This window comes from Nomascus leucogenys, chromosome 5 (assembly GCF_006542625.1).
Source record: "Nomascus leucogenys isolate Asia chromosome 5, Asia_NLE_v1, whole genome shotgun sequence".
Taxonomy (NCBI): domain Eukaryota; kingdom Metazoa; phylum Chordata; class Mammalia; order Primates; family Hylobatidae; genus Nomascus; species Nomascus leucogenys.
In genome coordinates, this window is record NC_044385.1 from 59,088,928 (window position 1) to 59,116,283 (window position 27,356).

At 39.0% G+C, this 27,356-nt stretch overlaps 1 protein-coding gene across 1 annotated transcript in view; it reads right to left on the bottom strand.

Annotated features, from left to right (window-relative positions):
- Positions 1 to 465: 465 nt before the first annotated feature.
- Positions 466 to 27,356, bottom strand: part of LOC115830415 (phosphatidylinositol 3,4,5-trisphosphate 3-phosphatase TPTE2-like) — a 52,537-nt gene continuing 25,646 nt past the window's right edge. The window contains 8 exon segments of the mRNA XM_030813232.1: positions 466 to 581; positions 584 to 678; positions 2,780 to 2,850; positions 4,274 to 4,366; positions 8,895 to 8,974; positions 10,892 to 10,997; positions 14,634 to 14,714; positions 16,517 to 16,578. Coding sequence (XP_030669092.1) covers positions 544 to 581; positions 584 to 678; positions 2,780 to 2,850; positions 4,274 to 4,366; positions 8,895 to 8,974; positions 10,892 to 10,997; positions 14,634 to 14,714; positions 16,517 to 16,578 — 626 coding nt within the window. The 3' untranslated portion in view covers positions 466 to 543.

Below are 27,356 nucleotides of genomic sequence, written 5' to 3' on the forward strand. Positions count from 1 at the left end.
CTATTTAATGCTTGGAATGAGAGAGTGTGTTGGGAGTTGGGGGACTGCTTGTGTGAAACATTTCTCTCTTCTGGATTTAAAACTTAGTCTTTGTTGCCAATCTGTTAACAGACAGTTTGTAAATGAAGTGGAAGAAAAAAATATAAATTAGCTTTCTAATAAATCTGAAATTACAAATGTGAACCAAAGCAGGGAATAAATACTTGACCAAAAATATGTAAGTAAGTGGGTGTTGGGGAGTCACAATTTTTAAATATCTCAAGTTTTTGATATGAAAGTTCTATTTCAAAGTTCTTCAAAATGATGCCTGATGTTCCTGCATACTGTGTTCCAAATTTATGTAAATAAGAGATGGAAACTGTGAAGTATGTGCCTTCAAAAAAGAAAAAAAAACACTGATATTTTATCTATATATATTTAATAGATTTATGAAGAACATATATAAATATAGATAGATCATCAAGGAAGATTTAGGATATATGAATATGTGGCAGGGTTGGAAAGAACACAATTCTTTCCCAGAAGGGGAAGGGGGAACTATACTTAATCAGATCCAGCTACAATGTCATTGTAAGTCATTTCTCACCAAAAAGTATCTCCACCGCAAATTCTGGCAGATAAATTTTCCATGCTTTTTGTTTATGTGGATTATCCAATTCATTTCTTGGTAGATAAAGCCTAAGAATAGAAAAAAAATTATTACATTTTATACTGGGGCTAACCGAAAAGCCACGCAGCTGGGTACCCATGTTAGAGCTGGAAGAAACAAAAAAAAGAACCTCATCATGAATAGAACCTCAGCCCCTTTTTTGTGTCTTAGTTGGCTCCTTCCACCTTTTTAGTGAGACTTAAAAATACTTTAATCTTCAGCAACACATCAGTAACACATGCTGACTCTCTTAGCATTGCTAATGGATATGGAATTAATGACATCCCAGTCTAATAAAATATCCAAATTTCTCTCTGTGACAGAAATCAGTCAGGATAGATATGAATGAAAACCCAGTAATAAAATACTATATCTCTTTTAATTTACGTGTGAGGTTGCAATTTTTTGAATTTTTACAATCAGACCTTGGAAATGACCTTGAGCAGTAGGATATAACTCCCATATGCTTAGCGTTCCAATAATGGAACACTAGGCATAAATTGGTTAACCCATTTATGCCTAGTGTTCTAAATGATAGAAGTTAGCATTTTTGGCTAAACAACAATCTCATAACTAACAAAAACAGCTTTACCAAGTAGTATGTAAATTTAAATGTTACAGAAATCTTTAGAAATTTATATAAAAGTAAGAATAAAAGTGATCTAGCTTATCACTTCTCCAAAATGAACAGTGTTTTAAAGGAAAAAAAATGGTATCCTTTAGCAAGAACCACTTTTGAGGAGCAGCATCAAATGAAGCTCCACCCAGGTCTCACTTGTTGAGGGACTTTGCTCATGTTAGAAGAAAAAGCTTGGCCGGGCACGGTGGCTCATGCCTGTAATCCCAGCACTTTGGGAGGCCGAGGTGGGTGGATCACGAGGTCAGGAGATCGAGACCACCCTGGCTAACACAGTGAAACCCTGTCTCTACTAAAAATACAAAAAATTAGCCGGGCGAGGTGGTGGGCGCCTGTAGTCCCAGCTACTCGGGAGGCTGAGGCAGGAGAATGGCGTGAACCCCGGGGGGGCGGAGCCTGCAGTGAGCCGAGATCGCGCCACTGCACTCCAGCCTGGGCAACAGCGAGACTCTGTCTCAAAAAAAGAAAAAGAAAAAGAAAAAGCTTATTGTTTGTATGCATCCAAAAAAAAAAAAACTTGTAAAAATTTCCGTCAAATCTGAAGTTCACTCTATCAAAATCTATTAAATGTTTTGCACTGCAATTGTGTATACCAGAGGTTTAATTTCCTGTTGCCTTGCTGGACTTAAGGAGTTATTCGATCCAGTTCACATTTGAAGAAAAGATTAGGACTGGATGTAACAATAACTATCAATTCATGCCACATATAATCATAGCCACTGCTTCAACTCTGACCTAAATCATTTAAAAAATATTTTGTCCTTTCGTATTGAAGAGTATGGTTGATACAAAAAAACTCTCAATTTTTCACCATCACAAAACAAATGCTACTTATAGTGGAGAACTTCTAGACTGAGAAATGAGTTTCCAAATATGGCAGAAGGTTTTTTTGGAACAATAATCTCCAAACCCAATTAATAATTTTTCAGAAAGGTTTCCCAATTCAGTTATTAGAAAGCCACATTTAAATGGCTATTTAAATAGACCATTACTTAATGATATTTTTTAGCTGTATTCCTTAATACTGTGTCTTGTAACTTCTCCTAGATATAAGTGTGTCAGTCAGCTTTTCAGCTAGCTGAAGCCTCCCTAGGTCCTGCCTTACTTTAGCACAAAAGTTGGTGGTGGTTCGTCATTGGTAAATCAGCACCTACTGACAGGGACCTGACATATTGAAGGTGCTGAGCAGCCTCATATTGAACTTCTCTGGGAGGAATTTACTACCACACTTAAGATCTGATGATAATACTTTTGAACTCATAACACAGTCCTATGGCATGGACCCTGAGGGTACTGCAACAGTGGGTCTCAAGAACAAATGTATTTTTAAAATAACCAAAGAAAGAGGAGTAAGGCAAGGAACAATGTTGGCTCAAGGATTTTTTGCTTTCTAGAAATTAAGTTTATGACAACCAGCAAAAGACTTGCCATTATGCCTTATATATAGACATTGAAGATTAGGCTGTTTCTATGGGTTTATATTATATTCATACCTGTTATTTTGAATAAAAGATGTGTTGAACCAGAAGAAAAATGAACAATTGTCATAGTATTTAGGAAGATTCTAAAAAGAAAAAAAAATTTCAAAGTAAAACTGATACCAAGAACTAATCATTCCAAAGAAATTAAAGTTCCTTCCTTTATTCCTTTTTATATTTATCAAACAGTTATAACCATTAAATAGGTAGCACTCTGCAATCTATAACAATACACTCAAGACACAAAGGAGGAGGCTTTAAGAAAACGCTATTGCATTCTTCTTGCTGTTTCTATCAAAATTTTCAAGGAATAGTATTTTTTCCATGATAGGTATTTAATTTAAATGATGCTATTTGAATCTGGTTTAGATAGTGCCAAACAGACTCTACTAAGGACCTATGCCTATATATACCCAACTAGATTGTAGTGAATTCTTATAATTTTTTTGTTGCCTCAGCATCCCTTTTAAATATAAATTGGACTTTGTGATATCAGAAGCGGGGTTCAGTCACCCTCTGCAGTTTCCAGTTCACCTCCTCCCAGTTTCTCCACGTGACTGATCCTGATATCTGCCTTATACAACCTTCTCCTGGTGACCACTTCATTATGGGACAGCTAGATATAACCTACTTGACTCACCCCACAGACCCCCACACTCTGCAGGGACCATGTGGATGTATCAGTGACCACCTCTCAGTCACAGCAGAGACTCATGGCTGCTTGTGTTAAACCAAATTAGACCTCCCCGCAGGAAACCTGCTCAGGTAGCACCTTACATCCCAATGAAGGCTTCCACTCTCAGGTCCCTCCCTCCCTCTCGCTATTGCTCCCACCCATCAGTCAAGCACAGGTCTCCTGGATGGCTCCCCCTTCCAGTTGGCCCTGCGAAGTGTGCTGCCCTCTTCTCTCTGGAATTAATAAAAAACTGCTTTGGTTAGTTCATGTGTTGTATTGTGCTGCCTTCTCTGTTTCACCCAACTGAGTCACCCAAACCTAACTCTCTTTCCAGTCAGTGCTCCCAGCTACTCGGGAGGCTGAGGTGGGAGGATTGCTTGAGCCCAGGAGGTTGAAGCTACATTTAGCTATGATCACGCCACTGCACTCCAGCCTGGGCGACAGAGTGAGACCCTGTCTCAACTTCTTAATTTTTTAAAAAAGATGCAAAACAAAATGTAATCATTGCTATGCAGTAAAACGTACCTTTGGGTTTTTTTTTTTTTTTTTTTTTAGCATCTTGGCTTTTACTTTTTTTGTGTTTATTTTGTATTTTTTGTATTTGAGAATACATGTAAATTTAGAAAAATTTAGAAAATTTACAATTTAGAAAAAAACAAATGAACAAAAATTATTCAAATTACATATGTTCTTTTAAAAAAATTTGTTATAGATCGGATTTATTGTTTTCCTCTCCCTCCCCCTCCCTTGTTGGGAATTGTAGTAAAGCAAATCTTAAATAAAATCATTAGACCAGACGGAACAATGGCAGAGGCTATTTTGTGATTACTCACCGAAGAGAAAAATTGCACTTTCACATCATCATACAGAGGTGGACTGTCACATACATTAATTAATATGCCAGCTGTTTCAATGTCATGCAGTATCTGTGAATGAACACATGGCATTGAGAACTAGAAACCTAGATAACGATAACAAAAGGTCCTTTTCACTTATCATGACTTCCTATATTTATCAAGTACTTTTCGTCTCGCAGCCCAATCACTACATGCATAAATAATTATTAAGAATCTTTTCTAGTTGCAATACTGTTGTTTATGTGTGTGTGTGTGTGTGTGTGTTTTCATTTGTTTTTTGTTTTTTGAGACAGAGTCTCACTGTCACCCAGGCTGAAGTGTAGTGGCGTGATCTCAGCTCACTGCAACTTCCGCCTCCCAGGTTCAATTGATTCTCCAGCCTCAGCCTCCCAAGTAGCTGGGACTACAGGCACATGCCACCACGCCCAACTAATTTTTGTATTTTTAGTAGAGACAGGGTTTCACCATGTTGGCCAGGATGGTCTCGATCTCTTGACCTTGTGATCCACCCGCCTCAGCCTCCCAAAGCACTGGGATTACAGGCGTGAGCCACCGTGCTCGGCCATGAGGCACTTTTAAAAACTATTGAATTTTCTATTAGACTTGAATCAATTAAATATTATCATTTAATGTGTGTCATTTGATTTTCATGTGTTAGGGCCTTTTTTGAGAATATATTAAGAAGCTCAATTTTAAAGCTAGCATTGACATTCAAAAAGCAATGTGTAACTCATCATGGTTTTTTATTTTCTAAATTTAAAAAATAACAACAGGAGTCTGTAACACTTGGGGGTTGGGCCTGCATACCCCTCCCAAGGGAGAGGGAGAGTGGGGTCCCCCTGCTCATCATGTTTTATCAGAACTCTTGTGTTTGTCAATGGGATCTTTGAACTTGACCAATGCAGGCTGCTGGATGGAGTGACCAAAGATAGCTCAAGTTTTGGTATGAATGACTTTGACGCTATACTATTTCTTTGACTCACTCTCATATAAATAAAGGCACCCACAATAAGAAAGGTCTATGCTAGGCCCTGTGGAAAACACAAAACGGGGCGCAGACTCAGCTGGCCCCTTTTGGGAGTTGTACACATAAGAAACAATAGTAGAATGGAACATAACTTAATCTGTATGATAAAGACTGGGTGTGCTGTTACACACTACTGGGGGCTAGTTAACAGAAGGTACAGAATGCAAAAATGTCATAAAGGAGGTAGAAATTGAATTGGGCATGAAGCCGTTTAGATAAAGGAAGAAGAGCTCTGAAAATAGACTCTAGTCCAAACGGAGGGAAAAAGACCAGCAATAACACAAAGGAGAAATTAGAAAAATGGGCCAGGCACGGTGGCTCACGCCTGTAATCCTAGCACTTTGGGAGGCTGAGGTGGGCAGATCACCTGAGGTCGGGAGTTTGAGACCAGCCTTGAAGGGGTGGCCTGCCCCTCCACACCCGTGGGTGTTTCTCTTTGGGTGGGATGAGAGACTGAGAAAAGAAAGAGACACAAAGACAAAGTATAGAGAAAGAAAAGTGGGCCCAGGGGACCAGCGCTCAGCAAAGGGAGGACCCACGCTGGCACCAGTCTCTGAGTTCCCTCAGTATTTATTGATCATTATCTCTACCATCTCAGAGAAGGGGATGTGGCAGGACAATAGGGTAATAGTGGGGAGAGGGTCAGCAGGAAAACATGTGAACAAATGTCTCTGTATCATAAACAAGGTTAAGAAAAAGGTGTTGTGCTTTGATGTGCACATACATAAACATCTGGGTGCATTAAAGAGCAGTATTGCTGCCAGCATGTCTCAACTCCAGCCCTAAGGCAGTTTTCTCCTATCTCAGTAGATGGAATATGCAATCGGGTTTTACACCGAGACATTCCATTGCCCAGGGAGGAGCAGGAGACAGATGCCTTCCTCTTATCTCAACTGCAAAGAGGCCTTCCTCTTTTACTAATCCTCCTCAGCACAGACCATTTATGGGTGTCGGGCTGGGGGACAGTCAGATCTTTCCCTTCTCATGAGGCCATATTTCAGACTTTCACCTGGGGAGAAACCTTGGACAAGTCCTGGCTTTCCTAGGCAGAGGTTCTGGCAGCCTTCCTCAGTGTTTTGTGTCCCTGGGTACTTGAGATGAGGGAGTGGTGATGACTTTCAACAAGCATGCTGCCTTCAAGCATTTGTTTAACAAAGCACATCCTGCATAGCCCTAAATCCATTAAACCTTGAGTCAACACGGCACATGTTTCTGGGAGCACAGCATCTCAAGGCAGAAGAATTTTTCTTAGTACAGAACAAAATGGAGTCTCTTATGTCTACTTCTTTCTACACTGACACAGTAACAGTCTGATCTCTCTTTCTTTTCCCCACAAGCCTGACCAACACAGAGAAACCCCGTCTCTACTAAAAATACAAAATTAGCCAGGCGTGGTAGTGCATGCCTGTAATCCCGGCTACTTGGGAGGCTGAGGCAGGAGAATCGCTTGAACCCAGGAGGCAGAGGTTGTGGTGAGCCGAGATTTTGCCAATGCACTCCAGCCTGGGCAACAAGAGCAAAACTCTGTCTCAAAAAAAAAAAAAAAAAAAGAAAAGAAAATTGGAAAAACAACAACAAACAATGTCAGGCAGTGTGGCTCATGTTTATAATCCCAGCACATTGTGAGGCTGAGGAGGACAGATTGCTTGAGCCCAGGACTCTGAGACCAGCCTGGGCAACATAGCAAGTCCCAGCCTCTTCAAAACATAAAAAAAAAAAAAAAAAATTGGGGGATTGCTTGAGCTCAAGAGGTTGAGGCTACAGTGAGCCATGATCATGCCACTGTGCTACAGCCTGGGTGACAGAATGAGACCCTGGCTCAAGAAAAAGAAAAAGGAAAGGAAGAAAAGAAGGAAAGAAAGAAATAACCAACTAACTAACTAAATTAGAGTTGTGTTCCAAGAGCCAAAAGGGATGACCCAGTTTATTTGGAATGAAGTCTGCTGGTCAAGCTACTGATGGAAAAAAGCTCAGGTATTACGTTAGGGCTATTACATCTTAAGAGCTCAAGAGCCAAGGAAATAAGAGAGAAGTTGTTGAAAAATATGGTGGAGCATTTCCTATGTGACAAAGAGGCCTGATAATTATCACATATAACACTTATTTAGTGATTTATAGTTTACGAAGAAACTTTATATATATTATCTAATTTAATTCCCATTACACTTGGATGTGATATTTATTTTACAGATAAGGATGTTGAGCCAAAGGTGTTAACTGGCTCTGACCACAGGCACACGGAGTGTCTTCTGCTCTACCTACAATTTTTCACAATGAGAGCAATATTTCAGGATTCTATACATTGCATTATATAAGGAGAAAGAAAGGGTAAGGAGACCACTGCAGAAATCTAGGCATGAGCAAAGGAGATTCTGGACAATTATTGGCAGTGAGAACAGAACGGAAAGAGAACATAGAAAACTGTCAAAGGCATAATCAACAGAGATTGATGACTAACTGGATTTAGGGGGCCGAGGCAAAGAGAATCAAAGCCCAAGGCGTGAGTGGAAGAATGCTGGTGCCATTTGCAGAAGCAGAGAGAAAGCTCCTTGATAACTCAGACTGGCTAATGCCTTTGAGTTGGAGAGGAAATTGTTCATGTCGCAGCTCCTGCATCTACCACTCAGTGGGTGCTCATAAATAGCTGCTCAGCAAATGAACAAATCATAGTTGAAGTAAGGGGAATGGGTCATTCTTTAACTAAGAATAAAGCATTTGCTAAGAACAGAAAGCCAAAAAGGGTCAGGCCTGGGTGAATGCCCTCAGTTGGGAGAGGCCAAAAAAGCTGGGGGCGGAGTGGAGAGGGGCTGGCAGGGAATAGGGTTAGTAATAGGAGAATTTGAGACAAAGGCCTGGGTAGGAATTCTAAAAGCTTATGGTTATTAGACCATGAAGGATGCTTTCTTATTGTTTCAGAAAAGGTATATAGTTTTAGGCATTTCTTCATTGTAGCAAAACATTGACTACCAGGTCCCTTTTGCTTTGGATAAAGAGGTTCCTCCCCAGTTCATCCACTCTTGCATTGTTTCTCACAGGGTCATCCCACAGAATCCCTGACTTAGAATCACTTGGGACATTGCTAAGTCTATAGATTCCTGGGCCCCATTCCAGATTTCCCGAATCATACTTTGGGGGTACAACCTAGGAATGTAAATCTTTACAAGCTCCTCAGTGGTTTTCATGCACCCTAAACTTTTAGAATCAGTGCTATATAATAAAAGATCAAATGACTGAGAAGAAGAGAATATGGCTGAAAATGACCAGATATGTAAATTAAAATCCTTAATACATTCCTGGGAACACGCGCAGCATTTGTGGAAGTGTGAAAGGCAAAGCAACGCTGACCAGAAATAAATCCTGGAAAGCACCCTGAAAAAACTGTTTTGAACAAACAGGTTAATTTATCTCTGGTTTGCATCCAAACCCAGTGACACCAAGTTGGATGGTAACCAGAAAGCGTTATGGAATCTCTTTATGGTGAGTGATAGTTTAGGGAGGTGAACATTGCTGGTTTGACAGTCAGCCTTAAAACAAACATTAGAGTTTTTCAATTCACATGTTTTCTCTTACCGAACAATTTCCTAATGAAGTACTGGAAAAGACAACCTTTTTCTCCATTACTATTTGGAATTTTAGATCACATACATCACCTGTTCCAACAAAATGAAATTAAAAAGTTAGGTTGGTTAGCGTGAAGATCAATATGTCTCACCAATTAACATCATGGATTAAAAAGAGAAAAAATTATCCAAGCTAACAATGTATCAGTAGTTACTTATTTGGTCTTGCATGGATTTTGTCTTTGAAAGACAAGGCTTCAAGCCTAGTTCTGTCTCCTAAAGCAGATTTTATAAGACTAGAGAAGAGAAAAAATATATATATATAGTTCAGCTTCAAAGACTTAGAATCCCATCACTTTATCTTTCCAGAAAAAATATTTAGGGAACGTAGGCTGGGCATGGTGGCTCATGCCTAGCACTTTGGGAGGCTGAGGTGGGTGGAGGATTACTTGAGGTCAGGAATTCTAAACCAGCCTGGCCAAGATGGTGAAACCACATCTCTACCAAAAATATAAAAATTAGCCAGGCGTGGTGGCACATGCCTGTAATCCTAGCTACTCAGGAGGCTGAGACAGGAGAATTGCTTGAACCGGGGAGGCAGAAGTTACAGTGAGCCGAGATCACACCACTGCAGTCCAGCCTGGGCGACAGAACAAGACACTGTCTCCAAAACAAAAGAAAAAGAAAATTCAGGGAAGGTGACTTGCAACCTTTCTTGCTAACATGTTGCTTTCTTCAGACTTCTAATCATTATGAGTCTTAATAATAAATACTGTAGTTTAACTACTTGGGCCCTACTTTAAGGCCAGTTCCTGATGCAATCTCTATAAAAACATAGGATAGTTATATCCAAAAATTCCCGTGGTGTTCAGTATATATTTACAGACAAAGGCTTTTTTGTTCCTTTTTTTCCAATTCAAATGACTCACTCCCCTTAGCGTTTCCTCAAAGACTTGGTTTCTCAGCCAATTAATTTTTTTATTGCTTTTCTCTCAACTCTACATTAATTTTAATTCAAATATGTACAAAACTAAAGGTAGAAAATTGAAACAAATATTTTAATAAACTAGTGTATTATTATCTTTGATTGCTCATCTCATATGCTGTTTGTTTTCTTTTCATTTAATTTTGTTTTCACTAACACCATGATATTCATTTGTCATTAGAAATCACAGTTTCTTGCCTCAGTTCCCTCTTTCCCGTTCCAGGTACAGAACTTCTTTCTATTGATGTCTACCAGAAATCAGTGAAACGTAGAACTAAACTCAGAAGGCTAAAAATAGTAGGCTGTCTGTGTGGACACCAGCATCCTGGCCCCAGGGCACCTATAGCACCCAGCACTGGCACCATCTCAGGTCCACAAGCTGGCTGCTAGAAGAGGTTTGCTTTAGGGGTTCTGAAGCATCGCCTCCCTGCTACCTCTCTGGCAGTGGGAGTGGTGAGGCCCCATCCCTTCCACACAGACACATCCTGCTTTCCCGCCTCCCCTGAGTGTAAGCTGGGAGTGAGAGGGTTACAGATGGAGGAGAGAGGGGAAAGGGGAGCCCAGGGTGAGGAGAAAAAAATATGCCTCTAAAAGAAGGTGAGAAAATGATACGATACGGAGACACCTCCACCAAGGCAAACTCTGAACTAGAGGTGGTTCTGAGAAATAAGGAGGCTTGAGGGCACATGGGTCCTCCTCCTCCCTCATCAGAGGCTCCCTCTGCCTGGAAAAGTCCACCCTGGGTTGAGACCAGAGGAGCAATGAGAACAGGAGAGATGGGAAGGGGATGAAGTCCCCCAAATTGGTGATGGAAAAGAAAAAGTGAAGAACATCCAAGGGCTGGCAATCAATGGGCAATTGCAGGAGGAGGGGCATACGTAAGGAGCAGTTCCTGTGTGAGGATATGTAAAAAGACAGGGATGAGTTAGGCTCATTTGTATATACAACTATGAGCAAAACCCTCCCAGAGTGGGGACATTGGCCCTCCTGCCCAGTTCTTCAATTATACATAAAGCACTTACCACAAAAAGAATAAATAATGAATCTTTTTATAAAGAGTATCTGTCTTGGAGGGAGATTCCAGTTGTAGAGATGTTTCACTTGTGCAAAATATCCAACATATCTATTCTGAAAAGCAACAGAAATCTTCTTTAAGTGGAGATGAAATGTCTAAAGTCAGCATTCCTTTTTGTTTTTATTTTGCATAAAGCTTGTTAATGGAGGTAAGTAATTAAGAAAACATTTACTGGATGCCATTATATAACTAGACATTTTTAGGGATGCTGCCCCACAACTATCTACCTTGAGGGAAAAATACTGAATTCAGTGCAATGGGGAAGTAACAAGGATGGAGCCAGGCCCTGTTTATAGGCTGCTTATGGTTGAGATGGCAACTAATCAGAAGCACAACAAAACAGTTACAGCATCATCAGTGTCCAGATAGAAGCTTAGTTGTGACTGAGTTAGGGGAAAGGCTTGTGGTTTGGTGAAGAGCAGCTTCCTGGGCATGAGAGAATGGTGTAAGTGAAAACTCCAGAGGAATACCTCCAAACCTCAGTAGCAGCTTTCCCGGCATTCTTCTCTTGTTCCTGACAGCTAGAATTTCTTCACTTTGCATTTCCTCAATTCTGTTTTCTCAAGGAAGCCCTGGAATTCTCTTAGCCTTGTCCTTTCCCTGGGGCAAGCTGTTCACAACGGCTCTCCCCTGAATCTTTCTTCAAGGTATTGAAGAGCTCTGGTACTGAATCAACTGGTTCAGAATTTAAAAGTTGGCCATCATGATGGCTCCCACCTGTAATCCCAGCACTTCGAGAGGCTGAGGTGGGCAGATCACCGGGCGTCAGGAGTTTGAGACCAGCCTCGCCAACAGGGTGAAACCCTGTCTCTACTAAAATTACAAAAATAGGCCATGCGTGGTGATGGGCACCTATAATCCCAGCCACTCGGGAGGCTGAGGCAGGAGAATTGCTTGAACCCAAGAGGTTGAGGTTGCAGTGAGCTGAGATCGCACCACTGCACTCTAGTCTGGGCGACAGAGCGAGACTCTGTCTCAAAAATTAAAAACAAAACAAAACAAAACAAAACTCATAAGTTCACAGACTGTTCCTTACCCATTGGGAAATGTTCATTAAAGTAACTAACTGCCATACTTCTCTTTAGAAAGGGCCAGTCATGAGACAGGCTCATGAAAGTTCTTAACTTAGGAGTAGATGTAGTCGGTAGAATGGCCCACAACGCAGGGTCAGAATGTGATGGTGTCTGAGAATCGCCACCAGACACAGAGGGCACTCTGTCCTGACGTCTCGCCAACACAACTCTCAAATGTGCAGCTGAGTCCCTGTGTTGCTTTTTCGGTGAATCAGAAGAGATTCAGCTGCAGCCTTTGATGTGCTAGTTCTGGACTAAAGTTAGGGAAACTGCACGACTGCAGAAGGAATGGGGATGGGGAGATTTGTGGGGAGAGTTGTTGAAGGAGCTCCATCTAGCATCCCCTTAGCTTCTGCCACTAGATTCTCCACCTTTCCCTAAGGGCTGTAAACCACCAGGGCCCTCAAGCTGCTTGTGCTCCCACGCTTCCTTCTCCTACAACTTATAACAACATGGACTTGTAGTAGAAATTAATACAACCAACATATAGGAGGCACTCACTACAAACAAAAAGATATCATGAGAAAAGGGTGGAAAGATGGGTAAGCCATGGGCTTTGCCTTTAAAGGGGATACAGAAGTCACTACTTCAAATAACTAGAGAATGATGCAAAGTGACGTAGTCCCTAAAAGAAACACAAAGGGCTCTAAGAATTGAAAAAGCAAGAGACTACTTCAGGCTGAGAAGGGAAAGGGACTCTAGGAAAAGGGGCACGAGCAATGGCATGAGGGTATCAAGTGTCCACAGGCTGGGAAAGAGCACACAGTCTAAATGTGTTGGAGTATGGGATGTGTGCATGCACATAGCGGAAGAGAAGGTTGGAAAAGTCAAACTGTGGCTCTTGAGTGCCAGGTTGAAACGTTTAGTTTATTGCCATTGGCAGTGGGGACATAGTATGGATTTTGAGCATGGGAATGGCATGAGTAGGGCTGCACTTCAGTAAATTCACCTATCACTTTTAGCTTAGGGTCTATGACTATCTTCGTTTTGTTTTGTTTTGTTTTGGGCTTGGGTGTGGGAGAAAAGTATCAGTAGATAAGGCTGAGTTCTTCTGGCCCAAACTAAAGGTTTAGGGCCAGTAGTTAGAGTGTTCTTCTAACGGGGCCAAGAGTACTTACTCAGCTCCCACCACTTAAAGAAAAACTCATTTACAGCCACATCCGAATCCGTTTAGGAATTCCCAACCCGCTCTCACTTCAGTTTCAGGGGCAATATAGAAAAGGCAATATAAATGAGAAAACGTGCACAGCAAGGGCTTCAGAGACTCACATCTAGATTTCAGTCTTTGGTTCAAAAGTTACTTTCTCTAAACCTCAATTTTCTAATTTGTAAGATGAGAATCATAGTAGTGTCTACTCATAGAGTTACTGAGAATATTAAATAGAATAGTGAATATAGAACTCTTAGAATAGTTCAGCAACGTCTAGAATGTTGTAAATGCTATAGGATAAACATCCTGGTTTCTGCAATAAACAAATTACAAGTAATAAAAAATGGTGAGAAATCTATGAACTTAGATTCTTAAAAGAGACTTAGGAGACACAGCAACCAAATGAAATGTGTGGACTTTGTTTGAATTCTGATTAAACAAACTAAATTTTCAAAGATTTTAAGACAATTTTGGAAACAAACGTGGACTACAAATTTGATATTAAGGATTTTTAAGGTATAATATTTTTAGATATGATAAAAAGTGTTAAGGTTTTCTGTTGTTAAGAGTACTTAAATGTCATACTAAAATGCTGTGAGATAAAATGATCTGATGACTGAAATTTCCTTTAAAATAACTCAGATTTAGGGAAAGCAAGAGTGGAGAGTGGGGTTGGGGGGTGTGAGTGGAGTGGGAAAAGAATGGATGAAACGTGGCTGGCTACAGGCTGAAATGACTGTTGCAGCAATGTGATGACTATATGAGGATATATTGTATGATTCTCTGGACTTTTGCATATGATTAAAATTTTCCATAACAAAATGTTTCTAAAAGAAAAAACAGAGTAACAGTGTATATTTCATATAGGTATTATGGGTATTAAATGAGATATGTAAAAGTGCAATACCATCTGGTATACAGAAGGGGTTTTGAAAAGTTTATTTCCCCTTTTATTTTCTCTTTTAAAATACACCTCCCCCATAACACACAGAAAAGACACACACACACACACACACACACACACACACACACACCAGCAGTCATCCAAAAACAGTCTTTGTGATGTTCTGCAAGGGTTGAATTGCCCTAGTAAGGGTTTGTGAAAGACTTGGATCTTTTTTACATTGAAATCAAAGGCTGGTGATTTTAGACACACTTCAGGGTCCTGGAGCCTTGGGTACTGGACCTTCCTACTTCGGGAAAATAATCAACTCCTGAGCTCCGTAAACAATAACCAGTACAGAATAGAAAGCAGGATTCTCTGAGGAGAAGCCAGAGTCCCCAGCATGTGGGCAGCACCTGAAGCGTGACCTTCAGACTCAGGGAGGGACCAAGGCCTGCTGCAGGGCACCCAACTGCTGCTGCCTGATCACCAAAAGAGAAGAGTCTAAAATGAAACCAAATAACAGGTGGCAATCTTAACCCACTCCCCTAAAAAAACTCCCATTTTTAAAAAGAAAACTTACCTGAGAAGGAGTTTCTACTCCCTGAAATTTACTGCTGTGGGTTTTATCTGTTCGCCTTTCTCCAAAATAATACAGGCTTTCCTACAAAAAAGAGTACAATCCAACTATGGTTCATCTGCACTCTTTCCTTTCCTATATTAGGTACCCTTAGTGTTTCTATGCCCACCTTCTTTCCTAAAGTCAGTGATTTTGTTTGTTTGTTTGTTTGTTTTTTGGTAGAGTCTTGCTCTGCAACCCAGACTGGAGTACAGTGGCAGGATCTAAGCTCACTGCAACCTCTGCCTCCTGGGTTCAAGTGATTCTACTGCCTCAGCCTTCTGAGTAGCTGGAACTACAGGTGTGTACCATCATGCCCAGCTAATTTTTTGTATTTTTAGTAGAGATAGGGGTTTCACCATGTTGGCCAGGCTGCTCTCAAACTCCTGACCTCAAGAGATCTGCCTGCCTCAGCCTCCCAAAGTGCTGGGATTACAGGCGTGAGCCACCCGTGCCTGGCCGCAGTGATCTTTGGGCAGAGGCTACGGAAAATAACAAAATTAGGACTTCTTTCATTCAAGGATTCATACATTCATAAAATTTTAGACCTGGAAAAACCTTACAAAGCATCTTGGTCCAACCCTTCTTTCCATATTACAAATGACAAAACTGAGACCAAAAGAAAACCAAGCAATCTGCCATGGAAATGCTGCAGCCAGTTAGAAGCGGCACAGGCCTGGCATACAGGTCCCTGGGTCTCAGTCTAGGTCTCTGGATCAATGGCTGTCAACGACTTTCAAACCTTTTGTTTTTTAAGCTGCAGTCCACATTAATAAACCTAGGACACACACACACACACACACACACACACACACACACACACAATATTTAAACCTTTTGATATTTTCTATTCTGTTCTATTCCATTTTATTTTTAAAAGATGTCAGTTACAACCCAGTAACTTTATTTTACAACTCACTGATAAATCATGATCCATAGCTTGAAAAACACTATCCTAGAACATCCATTTTCAAAATCTGTGTATCTCAAATTAGAGAAACCAAAGGTGGTGGAATTGGAGTGCTGGGCACTGTGCATAACCACCACCTCTTCCCTAGACTGTAGGCCAAACAACTCAAGCAGAGCTGCTGGAAATGGTAGCATCTCAGCAAGAAAATGGCAGAAAGAAAAATGAATGAGAACTCTGCTTTAAGTAGAAACAGCCCACCTTGTCTTACCAGAAATTTCTAGAGGTCACAGACTCCACATGTATTGACTAAGCAAAGATATTTACATTCAGGAGAGGCTTTGTTTTGAGTTGCAAAATGTTGCTTTTTATCTACCTAAGAGTTGGGAGGTTGGGCAAGGCTCTGGAGAATTTATCTAATTAAGCTTGATACTATTCTCACGAGGAAGGAAGAAGTCATGGGACTGGCAGGAGTAACAGCAGGGCCAGGTGAAGTGAGGGAAGCATCTTGATCACTGAATTTTTTTTATCTGTGTAACATGGCTTTACTCCTCTCACCTTAATCCTGCCCCATCAGGTCTTGTCTTTATTTAAAATGTTGATATTGTATATATACATCATAGATTTTTTGCATTAATTTTTATTAAAATATTGCATTAAAATTATTTATTTTAATTATTACACTTTTTAGCATTCCCTTAAATTTTGCACCTCATTGACCTCACTCTAGTCCTGGCCCAAAGAGATTCTGAAGTCAGCTACTAACTAGTGCACGTTAAACAAGAAAGTATCAAAAACAGACTTACTAAAGACTGCTTCTCTAATTACAATTTTACTAAGCACCATGACTAAACTAATCATCTTAATGTCCTACCAGTGATGTTTCAGAACTAGCAAACTCAATCATCATAAGACAAAGTTTGTAGAACATCTTTCATACCTCTGCAGTTAAAAATATTTCAGAGGCAATAAGGAAAGCGCAAACCATAGTGCCGGTTCTTCCTAGAAAAGAAAAGAAGTTAGTTCGAGGAACATACATGGTATACAAATACACTCAGAAATATTCAAGGAGTGTATTTTAAGTTGATTTTCTTTCTTTTTTTTTGAGACAGGGTCTTGCTGTGTCACGCAGGCTGGAGTGCAGTGGCACAATCTTGGCTCATTGCAACCTCCGCCTCACAGGTGAAAAATACGCAAATTACATTTACAGTAAAAATATCTCTCACCATCTCTCCACAAAAGGACACGATGAGGTTTTTACTAAATCTATAAGAAAGCAACAATTCATGTCTTTTATAACTTTTTTTGGATAATAGTAAAAAAGAAAAATTCCCAACTCATTTAGTACATTAATATAACTGATTCCAAAATTGCACATATACAGTAGAAGAAAAGATATTTTTACACCAGTCTCACATATAAATGTAGATTTAAAAATATACATATATTTTCAAAGTGAATTCAGCAATGTAGAAACACCATGTATCAACACCAAGTGCCATTTCTCTTAAGGATGCAAGGATGTTTTTTCCAAGATGGCAGATTACAGGCTTTTAGCATGCCTCAGTCATTTGGAAATAGCAAGCAAGTACATAAAGACCAACTCTGCGAGCTTTAATTCAAGAAAGAAAATGGCAATTCCCCGGAATTATGAAGGACATCCCAGATCCTGGGGAGGACAATGCAGGCAAGCAGCCCTCAGGAAGCATTCGACTGATAAAAGTGAGTGAAGCCTCAGTCTGTGAGAGAGGCAGACAGCATGCCTCTGTCTCACCTTTCCACTGGAGATCCACGCAACCCGGGCAGAGGAAGAGATTGTTTCTCCCAAGCCTTGGAGCTCATTTGAGGAGAGACTTGGAGACTTTGTGGGGGAAACACACAGGGAAACCTGCCGGCATTTTCCCAAACCTGGACTGGGAGCAGGACAACACTGGGGGATCTTTCCTATCTGGCTTCACCCATCTTGTGCCCCCAATCCCCATACCCCTAGGGCTGAGGGAGCTCAGATTAATGTGTACTCAGGAAATCAGCCCATTGCCTGGGGCAACAGAGAGCTCCTCCCAATAAACAAGGATCAAGAACATAGCCAGCAGCACTGGCAACAGCCAGCTCTTACCCATGGCGCCATCTACTGGCTTGTAGGTCAAACCACACACCCAATATAAAACCTGCTGACAGAAGGGCATAGGTCTACAGAAGCAAAGCCAAAAGACCCTACCTAGCAGGCTCTACAGTCACCCCCCTAGGGAGCAGGGAAAGGGAAAGAAGAAAAAAATAACAATAATATATATATATATATATATTTTTTTGAAACGGAGTCTCGCTGTCGCCCAGGCTGGAGTGCAGTGGCGCGATCTCCGCTCACTGCAGGCTCTGCGCCATTCTCCTGCCTCAGCCTCCCACGTAGCTGGGACTACAGGTGCCCGCCACCTCGCCCGGCTAATTTTTTGTATTTTTAGTAGAGATGGGGTTTCACCGTGTCAGCTAGGATGGTCTCGATCTCCTGACCTCGTGATCCGCCCGCCTCGGCCTCCCAAAGTGCTGGGATTACAGGCGTGAGCCACCGCGACCAGCCAAAAATAACAATAATATTATAGGAAAGGAAAGAAAAAGAAAAAATCCTACCCAAACAAAAATAATTACACAAATTAGAAGTGCTAGCATCTCCAGATGAGAAGGACCCACGCAAGAATTCTGGCACCATGAGAAATCTGAATGTAGTGACACTACCAAAGGACCACACTAGCTCTCTGGCAATGCTTCCTACCAAAATGAAAACTCAGAGATGACAATAAACAATTCAAAGCTTGGGTTGCAAGGAAGCTCAATGAGATTCAAGGTTGAAATCAACAGAAAGAAACTTCTACATCAATCCAGGAAATGAAGGAAGAGATAAACATCTTAATAAGAAATCAGTCAGAACTTCTGGAATTAAAAAAACTCAAGGAATTTCAAAATACAACTGAAAGCCTTATCAATACACTGGACAAAGTAGAAAACATAATTTCAGAGCCTGAAGACTGGTCTTTTGAACTAATCCAGTCAGACAAAAATAAAGAAAAAAGATTTTTTAAAAGTGAAGAAAGTCAGAAATAGATGTAAAGTGACCAAACCTATGAATTACTGGCATGCCCTAGAGAGAAAGAGAAAAAGAAAACAACCTGGAAAACATATTTGATGGAATAATTCAAGAAAATTTCTTGAATCTTGCTAGATAGACATCTAAGTACAATAAAGCCAGACAGCACCTGCAAGATACTATAAAAAATGAACATTACCAAGGCATATACTCACCAGACTGTCCAAGGCCACTGTCAAAGAAAAAGCCCTAAAGGCACTGGAGAAAAAGGCCAGATCACATACAAAGGTAGCCCTATCAGGATTACGGCCAAATCAAACAGCACATCAAAAAGTTCACGATCAAGTAAGCTTCATTTCAAGAATACAAGGTTCAGCATATGCAAACCAGTAAATGTGATTCACCACACAAACAGAATTAAACAGAAACCACATGATCATCTCAATAGATGCAGAAAAAAAAGCTTTTGATAAAATTCAACATCTTTCTTGATAAAAAAAAATACTCAAGAAACTAGGAATCAAAGGAACATACTTCAAAATAGAGCCATGGGCCAGGTGCAGTGGCTCACATCTGTAATCCCAGCACTTTGGGAGGCCAAGGCAGGCAGATCACTTGAGGTCAGGAGTTCAAGACCAGCCTGGCCAACATAGTGAAACTCTGTCTTTACTAAAAATACAAAAATTAGCCGGGCATGGTGGTGCACACCTGTAATCCCAGTGACTCAGAAGGCTGAGGCAGGAGAATCGCTTGAACCCAGGAGGCGGAGGTTGCAGTGACCGAGATTGCACCACTCCATTCCAGTCTGGGTGACAGAGCAAGACTCCATCTCAAAAAAAAACAAACAAACAAACACAAAAACAAAAAACAAACAAACAAAAAAACAGGCTGGGTGCGGTGGCTCATGACTGTAATCCCAGCACTTTGGGAGGCTGAGGTGGGTGGATCACCTGAGGTCAGGGGTTTGAGAGCAGCCTGGCCAACTTGGTGAAACCCTATCTCTACTAAAAATACAAAAATTAGCTAGGCATGGTCGCAGGCGCTTGTAATCCCAGCTACTTGGGAGGCCGAGCCAGGAGAATTGCTTGAACCTGGGAGGTGGAGGTTGCAGTGAGCCAAGACTGCGCCATTGCACTCTAGCCTGGGCAACAAGAGCGAAACTCCATCTCAAAAAAAAAAAAAAAAAAAAAAAGAAATCATTTCCTTTGCAGCATCGTGGATGCAGCTGGAAGTCATTATCCTGAGCAAATTAATGCAGGAACAAAAAACCAAATACCATATGTTCTCACTCATAAGTGAAAGCTAAACAATGGGTGCTGATGGACATCAAGATGGCAATAATGGACACTGGGGAGTTCTAGAGGGGACACAGCAGAAAAGGGCACAGGTTGAAAAACTAACTATTGGGTCCTGTGCTCAGTACCTGGGTGATGCGATCAATCATACCCCAAACCTCAGCATCACACAATATTACCAATAAACCTGCATATGTACTTCCACATCTAAAAGTTAATTTATACCAAAAATCTAAGCTCAAAAAGAAAAAAAAGTCTTTTGCCCATTAAAATACAAATAATAAAAAATACAAGAATCATCCTATATCAGAAATCTGTATTAATGCAATTGATCATATTCATTGATTAAAGAAGACACACCTTACAATTATCTCAATTAATGCAGGAAAAAGCATTCACTAAAATTTAGCCTGCACCTGTGACTTTAAAAATTAACAACAACTAGGAAATTTCCTTAACTCAACAAAGAGAATCTACCAAAATACCTACCAGGAACATCATATTAATGACATAATATTGACAGCATTTTCTTTAAAGCCTGGAATTAAACAAAAATGCCCTCTCTTCACTGCTTCCATTTAACAGTATACTGCAGAGCCTAACCAGTGTAGAAAGTCAGTGTAGTAAGTAAATCTATAGAAAAACTCCTTAATCTAATGAGAGAGTTCAGGAAGATTTCTAGATGCAGGCTCAACATAGACAAAAATTAATAGCTAAGTCAAGGATGCAGGTTGAAATCTTTACAGCAATTACTAAAAACATAGAAAGGGAGTGTATGACCTCCAAGGTAATGACAGAGGGTGAGAAGGAAAGAATTATATTATTAAAATTCAATCGAATGAAAACAGAATGTCAGTAGGAAAATAGAAGAGTTAAATAAAATAGATGTACATAGAACGCTGTTCTCAACAATGCATAATACATGTTCTTTTCAAATGTACAGAAAGCATTTGACAATATCGACCAAATTCTGGGCCATAAAGCAAGTCTAAGCAAATTTCAAAGAACTGAAAGAAAAAAATACATAGTATGTTCTGTGTCCACAACACAATATAATCAGAAATCAAAAATTTAAAGATAAATACAAAATTCTCATATGTTTGGAAATAAGGATGTATACTTCTACATAACTCATGGGTCAAAAAAAAACAAACAAGCACAAAGTTGGAAAATAGTTTGAACTAAGTAAAATAAAAACACTACAAATAAAAATTTATGGGATGAAGCTAAAGCAATTCTTAGAGGAAAACTTGTAGCATTAAATGGTAAATAGAAAAGAGAGTGGTCGACACTCTAAGAATTATCCATGTCAAGAAGTCAGGAAAAGAACAAATTAACCCAAGGAGTACAGAAGAAAATACTAAATATAATAGTAACTGATGAAATAAAAAATAAGTAAAAAATAAAGACCACCAATAAAGCCAAAAATTTGGTACTTTTAAAAGACTAGTAAAATTGATAAATCCCTGGTGAGACTAATCAAAAGAAAAAAGGGGAAAAGGCACCAAGAAAGCAATGTCAGGAATAAAAAAGGGAACATCTCTGCAGACATTAAAATGGTGAAATGATATTGTGAAAAATTTGATGTCAAGACATTTGCAAAGTTAGATTAAATAAACAAATGCTAGGGAAACTATAATCTACCAAAATGGGCAAAAGAAATAAAATTATAAAAACATTCTATGTAGGGAATTGAGCCATAATTTAAAGACTTCTCTCCAGAGAAAACTCTAGGCCAATGTGCGTTCACTGGTGAATTTCACTTTACACTTAAGAAGGAAAAAAATCAGCATGCATAAATTTACCCAGAGAATAAAAACAGAGAAAATGAAATCTAACTCATTTTACGAAGCCAAGATTTGAAAACACTATGAGAAAGGAAAATTATAACCAATCGCCCAGATGACATGAATTTGAAAATCCTAAACAAAATATTAACAGACAGAATCTGGCAATTTAATAATAAAATAATTTAGTAAGTATTTAACAAAATAATACAGCACAACCAAATTACGTTTATTCCAGAAACATGTTGGTTTACCACTTAATCAATGTAATTAACCACATTTATTTGTAGGATAAAGTAGAAAAATTATCATCTCAAAGATTCAGAAAAATCTTTAAGAATTCAACATTCATTCATGATTTTTTAAAAAAACTCTTAGCAAGCTAAAGGAATTTCTTTTTTCTTTCTTTCTTTTTTTTTTGTTTTTTGTTTTTTGAGACAGAGTCTCACTCTGTCATCCAGGCTGGAGAGCAGTGGTGCGATCTTGGCTCACTGCAACCTCTGCCTCCTGGTTTCAAGTGATTCTTGTGCCTCAGCCGGAGTAGCTGGCATTACAGGCATGTGCCACACCTGGCAAATTTTTGTATTTTTTAGTAGAGACAGGGTTTCACCATGTTGCCTAGGCTGGTCTTAAACTCCTGGCCTCAAGTGATCTGCCCCCACTGGGCCTCCGAAAGTGCTGGGATTACAGGTGTAAGCCATGGCACCCAGCCAAGGAATTTCTTAATCGATAAATGGTAGCTAATACACACACACACACACACACACACACACACACACACACACACACACAGTCATAAAGCAATTGGAGAGATGTTGAAAGCTTTTCCTTTGAGAATGGAACTGTATGTTGATGGCTGCTATTGCCACTTCTAATTCTACACTGTACTGAAGGTTCTAGCCAGTGCTAGGGGAGATAAATGCTGAAATGGAAAAAATACAATTTATTATTTTCATATGATGTAATCATGTACCATGAAATCCAAAAGAATCTATAGATAAATTAGTAGAACTAATAAGCGAGTTTAGGCTGGGCACGGTAGCTCAGGCCTGCAGTCCTAGCACTTTGGGAGGTGGAGGCTGAGGCTGGCAGATCACCTGAGCACAGGAGTTTGAGACCAACCTGGGAAGCATAGCAAAACCCCATCTCTACAAAAAAAGTGAAAAAATTAGCTGGGCATGGTGGCACCTGCCTGCGGTGCTAGCTACTCAAGAGGCTGATATAGGAGGATCACCTGAGCCCAGGGAGGTTGAGGCTGTAGTGAGCCATGATCATGCCACTGCACTCCAGCCTGGGTGACAGAATGAGACCCTACCTCAAAAAAAAAAAAAAAAAAAAAGTGAGTTTAGGAAAGTTGCTAATTGCAAGATTAATAAATAAAATGAACTGCATTTTAAACAACAAAAAAATTTAGAAAATAAACATTTTAAAGGGATATCATTTAAATAACCACAAAAAAACTAGAATAAATCTCACCAAAAATATGCAAGCTTTCTATATAGAAAATGAGAAAGCATTGTAAAGAGAAATTGAAGAGGACCTAACTAAATGAGAGAATACCTCTGTTCATGGGTTGGATGAGTCAATATTGTAAAGATTCAATTCTCCCCAGTCTATAAATTCAATGCAATTCCAAACAAATTTCTATCCAGTGTGTGAAATTTGACTAGTTGATTCCCAAATTTATATGGAAATATAGATGACCTAAAATACCCAAACAATTGTGAAGAAAAAGAAATGATGAGGACGTATTAGAAAGCTACAGTAAGATAGTTGTGCTATTGGCACACAGATGAAAAATCAATGAACAGAATAGAAAGATCAGAAACAGATTCATGTTCTTCAGGGTAGTAAAGAAATGAAAATCTTCTGAACCAGTGTGCTGGAATAACTGGATAGCCATACATGGAAAAAGATGAAACCTGATGCCTTCCTCACACCACACACATAAATCAATTTTAAAAGGAATGAACCTTCTTGAAGAAAATATAGTAGTAAAATGTCCTTTAAACTCAAGGAAAATTTTCTTAATCAGGACACAAAAACACAAACTTTATAAAGGGAAAGCATGATACATATGATGGTAATTCAACTAAGAACTTCTGTTAACCAAAAGATACTCCTGAGAGAGAGAAAAGGCAAATCACAGAGCAGAAAAGCTTTCTTGAAATACATTTATGACCAATAACAGAATTGAAATCAGAATACATAAAGAACTCCTACAATCAGGAGAAAAAAGATGAATAATCCAGGAGAAAAATGGTTAAGAAAATTAAAAAGTTACTTTACAAAAAAGATATCCAAATAATAATCTTAAAAAAACTTCCTCAATCTTATTAGTAATTATAGAAATGCAAATGATCACCACCATAAGATGCCATCACACAAACACCCAAAGACTAAAAATAAAAATACTCAGAATTGCAAGTATTGGGGAAGATATGGAATGCTTGAAGTGTATAATACCAGTGGAGTACAAATTGGTACAACTGTTTTAGAAAACAGGAGACATTATCAAGGAAAGTTCAAGATTCATTACCCTAAGACAGAACAATTTTAGTGTGAGGTATACACTCAACAAAAATGTGGCCACATGTGCAACAAGAAACATGTATTTTTAAAAGCAGTATTATTGGGCTAGGTGCGGTGGCTCATGCCTGTAATCCCAGCACTTTGGGAGGCAGAGGCAGGCGCATCACTTGAGGTCAGGAATTTGAGACCGGCCTGGACAACATGGCAAAACCCCATCTCTACTAAAAATACAAAATTAGCTGGGTGTGGTGGTGGACACCTGTAATCCCAGCTACTCTGGAGGCTCAGGCACGAGAATTGCTTGAACCCAGGAGGCAGAGGTTGCAATGAACTGAGATCATGTTACTGCACTCCAGCCTGGGTGACAGAGTGAGACCTTACCTCAAAACAAAAAACATAATTTATCACAATAAAAATTGGAAACAACCCAAATGTAACAGAAAAAAAGAGATTCCATTTTCAGTCACAGTTTGTGTAGGAATGAATTTTTGAAAAGATGTGCAAAGACATGACGAAAAAAAGTATAAAATATTATTAAAGAATGAACAAGATGATTCACATGTATAACTCAATATCGCAAAGTTGTCAGTTCTCTCAAGTTAATCTATAAATTCGATGTAGTTCCAATAAAAATCCTAAAAGTGTTTTATTATGGCACTTCAGAAAATGATTTTAAAATTGAATGTAATAATAAAGTTCCAAGAAGAGCAAGACAATTCTGCCTTTATCAAACCACATTATAAAGCTACAATAATTACAAAAGTGTGGTAGAGAGAACTTAGGAACAGTTTTGAATATTTATAGAAACTTGGTATATTACTGAGAGGGATTACAAATTAATGGAGAACAAAATAGCATGCAATTGATGGTGTTAGGACAATTGGCTATCAATATGAAAAAAAATACTTCCCCCAACTTCCAATTAGATTAAAGACCCAAATATTAAAAATAGAACTTGAATATTTTTGAAGAAATGTGGAATATCTTTACTACATCAGTATGGGGTGAATTTCATAAACATGACAGAAAAGCATGAAATATATACACAAACATAGAAAAACAAATTTTACTATATTCAAAATTACATGGATACATATGTAACAAACCTGCACACTGTGCACATGTACCCTAAAACTTAAAGTATAATAATAATAAAAAAAAAAGAAAAGAAAAAAAATTACAAACTTCTATCCGGGCATGATGGCTCATGCCTGTAATCCCAGCAATTTGGGAAGCTGAGATGGGTGGATCACTTGAGTCCAGGAGTTCGAGACCAGTTTGGGCAACACAGTGAGACCCTGTCTCTATAAAAAATACAAAAATTAGCCAGGCATGGTGATGCTCACCTGTAGTCCCACTTACTCAGAGGGGCTGAGATGGGAGGATCGCTTGAGCCCCAGGAGGTTCAGGCTGCAATGAGCTGAGATCGTGCCACTGCACTCCAGCTGAGTGACAGAGCGAGATCATGTCTCAAAACAAAACAAAAATTTACTTTTGTACAACAAAACTTTTGTACAACAAAATAAATCACAATCAAATTTAAAAGGCAACATATGGGGAGAATATAATTGCAATACTAAGAAAAATTGGCATTCAGATTCTTTAAAGAACTCCTATAAGTCGATATAAAATATTTTTACTATCATGATACTACTGGTAACCTGCAGGCAGCAACCAACCAGAAGACAGCAAGACTAATATGAATGAACACATAAAGAAGAGGCTGCTTTGGTACATACCAGCTGAATATTAGCCCTCTAAACAACCTTTAACAAAATCAACAAAATATTATGTGAACACAGAATAATGTAAACCCCCTCTCAGCAAAAAAGAAAAAAGTCAAATTTGAAAGGAATGTTTTCCTTCAAGCAAGGAATTAGCATTAGTTAATAGAAAACTGATGCTAACTTCTTTAATAACATTTTAGGTTGGGCAATGTGAAATGGCCATTTTTAAAGCAACGGATGGTTAAAAACTGGCAATTTCAAATGATTCAACCTCTATATTCTTAACTATGGTATTGTAAATTGCCAGTTTATATACAATATTCCAAGCTGTAGAGCTAAACACAGAACCTGTATATTAACTAATATACAGCTAAACAGAGAACCTGTATATTAACTAAGGGGCTTGAAACTAGTCAATAAGACTAAAACTTGATTTTACTGAATTATATAAGTCAGCTTATGGTGTTATGTTTTCCTGGAATTTGATATAAAAATTGATTTTGAGGCCACTAAAAATGTAATTATTTATGTTTGTCAAAATTTGTGAAATATGCTTAGATGATTATTTAAATCCTAAACATGAATGAGAGAAAATCTAACTAAACTTAAATTGGTTGGATTTACAAATGGCTTTTTTCCCCCATTTTAACACCACCAATATCAACTTCTTCATATCATTACACTATAAAAATTCCAGTATAATTTTTGAAATAGCATCTCTGTTGGCTCCCTTAATCTAAAAGGTTCTCACAAAGTTTAAGAACAAGCTTAAGTATTACTGGAACAAAAGCACATATAGACCAATGGAACAGAATAGAAAGCCCAGAAAAAATCCATGCATTTATACTCAGCTGATGTTCAACAAAGGTGCCAAGAATCAAAGATGGGGAAAGGACAGTCTCTTCAATAAACGATACTGGGGAAACTGAATATCCACTTGCAGAAGAATGAAATTGCAACCTATCTCACCCAATATACCAAAATCAACTCAAAGTAAATGCTTAACTGTGAAACGTGAAATTGGAAAACTACTAGAAGACAAGAGAGGTGAAAATCTTCTTGACATTAGTCTGGGCCAAGATATTTTTGGATATGACTGAAAAGCATAGGCAACAAAAGAAAAAGTAGACAAATGATACTGTATCAAACTAAAATGCTTTTGCACAGCAAAGGAAACATTTATAGAGTAAAGAGACAACCTACAGAATGGGAGAAAATATCTGCAAAGCATACATTCGATAATAGGTTAACAGATTTTTTAAAAAAGCAACTCAGACAACACAATAGCAAGAGAACAAGTTACTTCTCTAGAAAATGGGCAAAGAACATGAAAAGATATTTCCCAACAGAAGACACACAA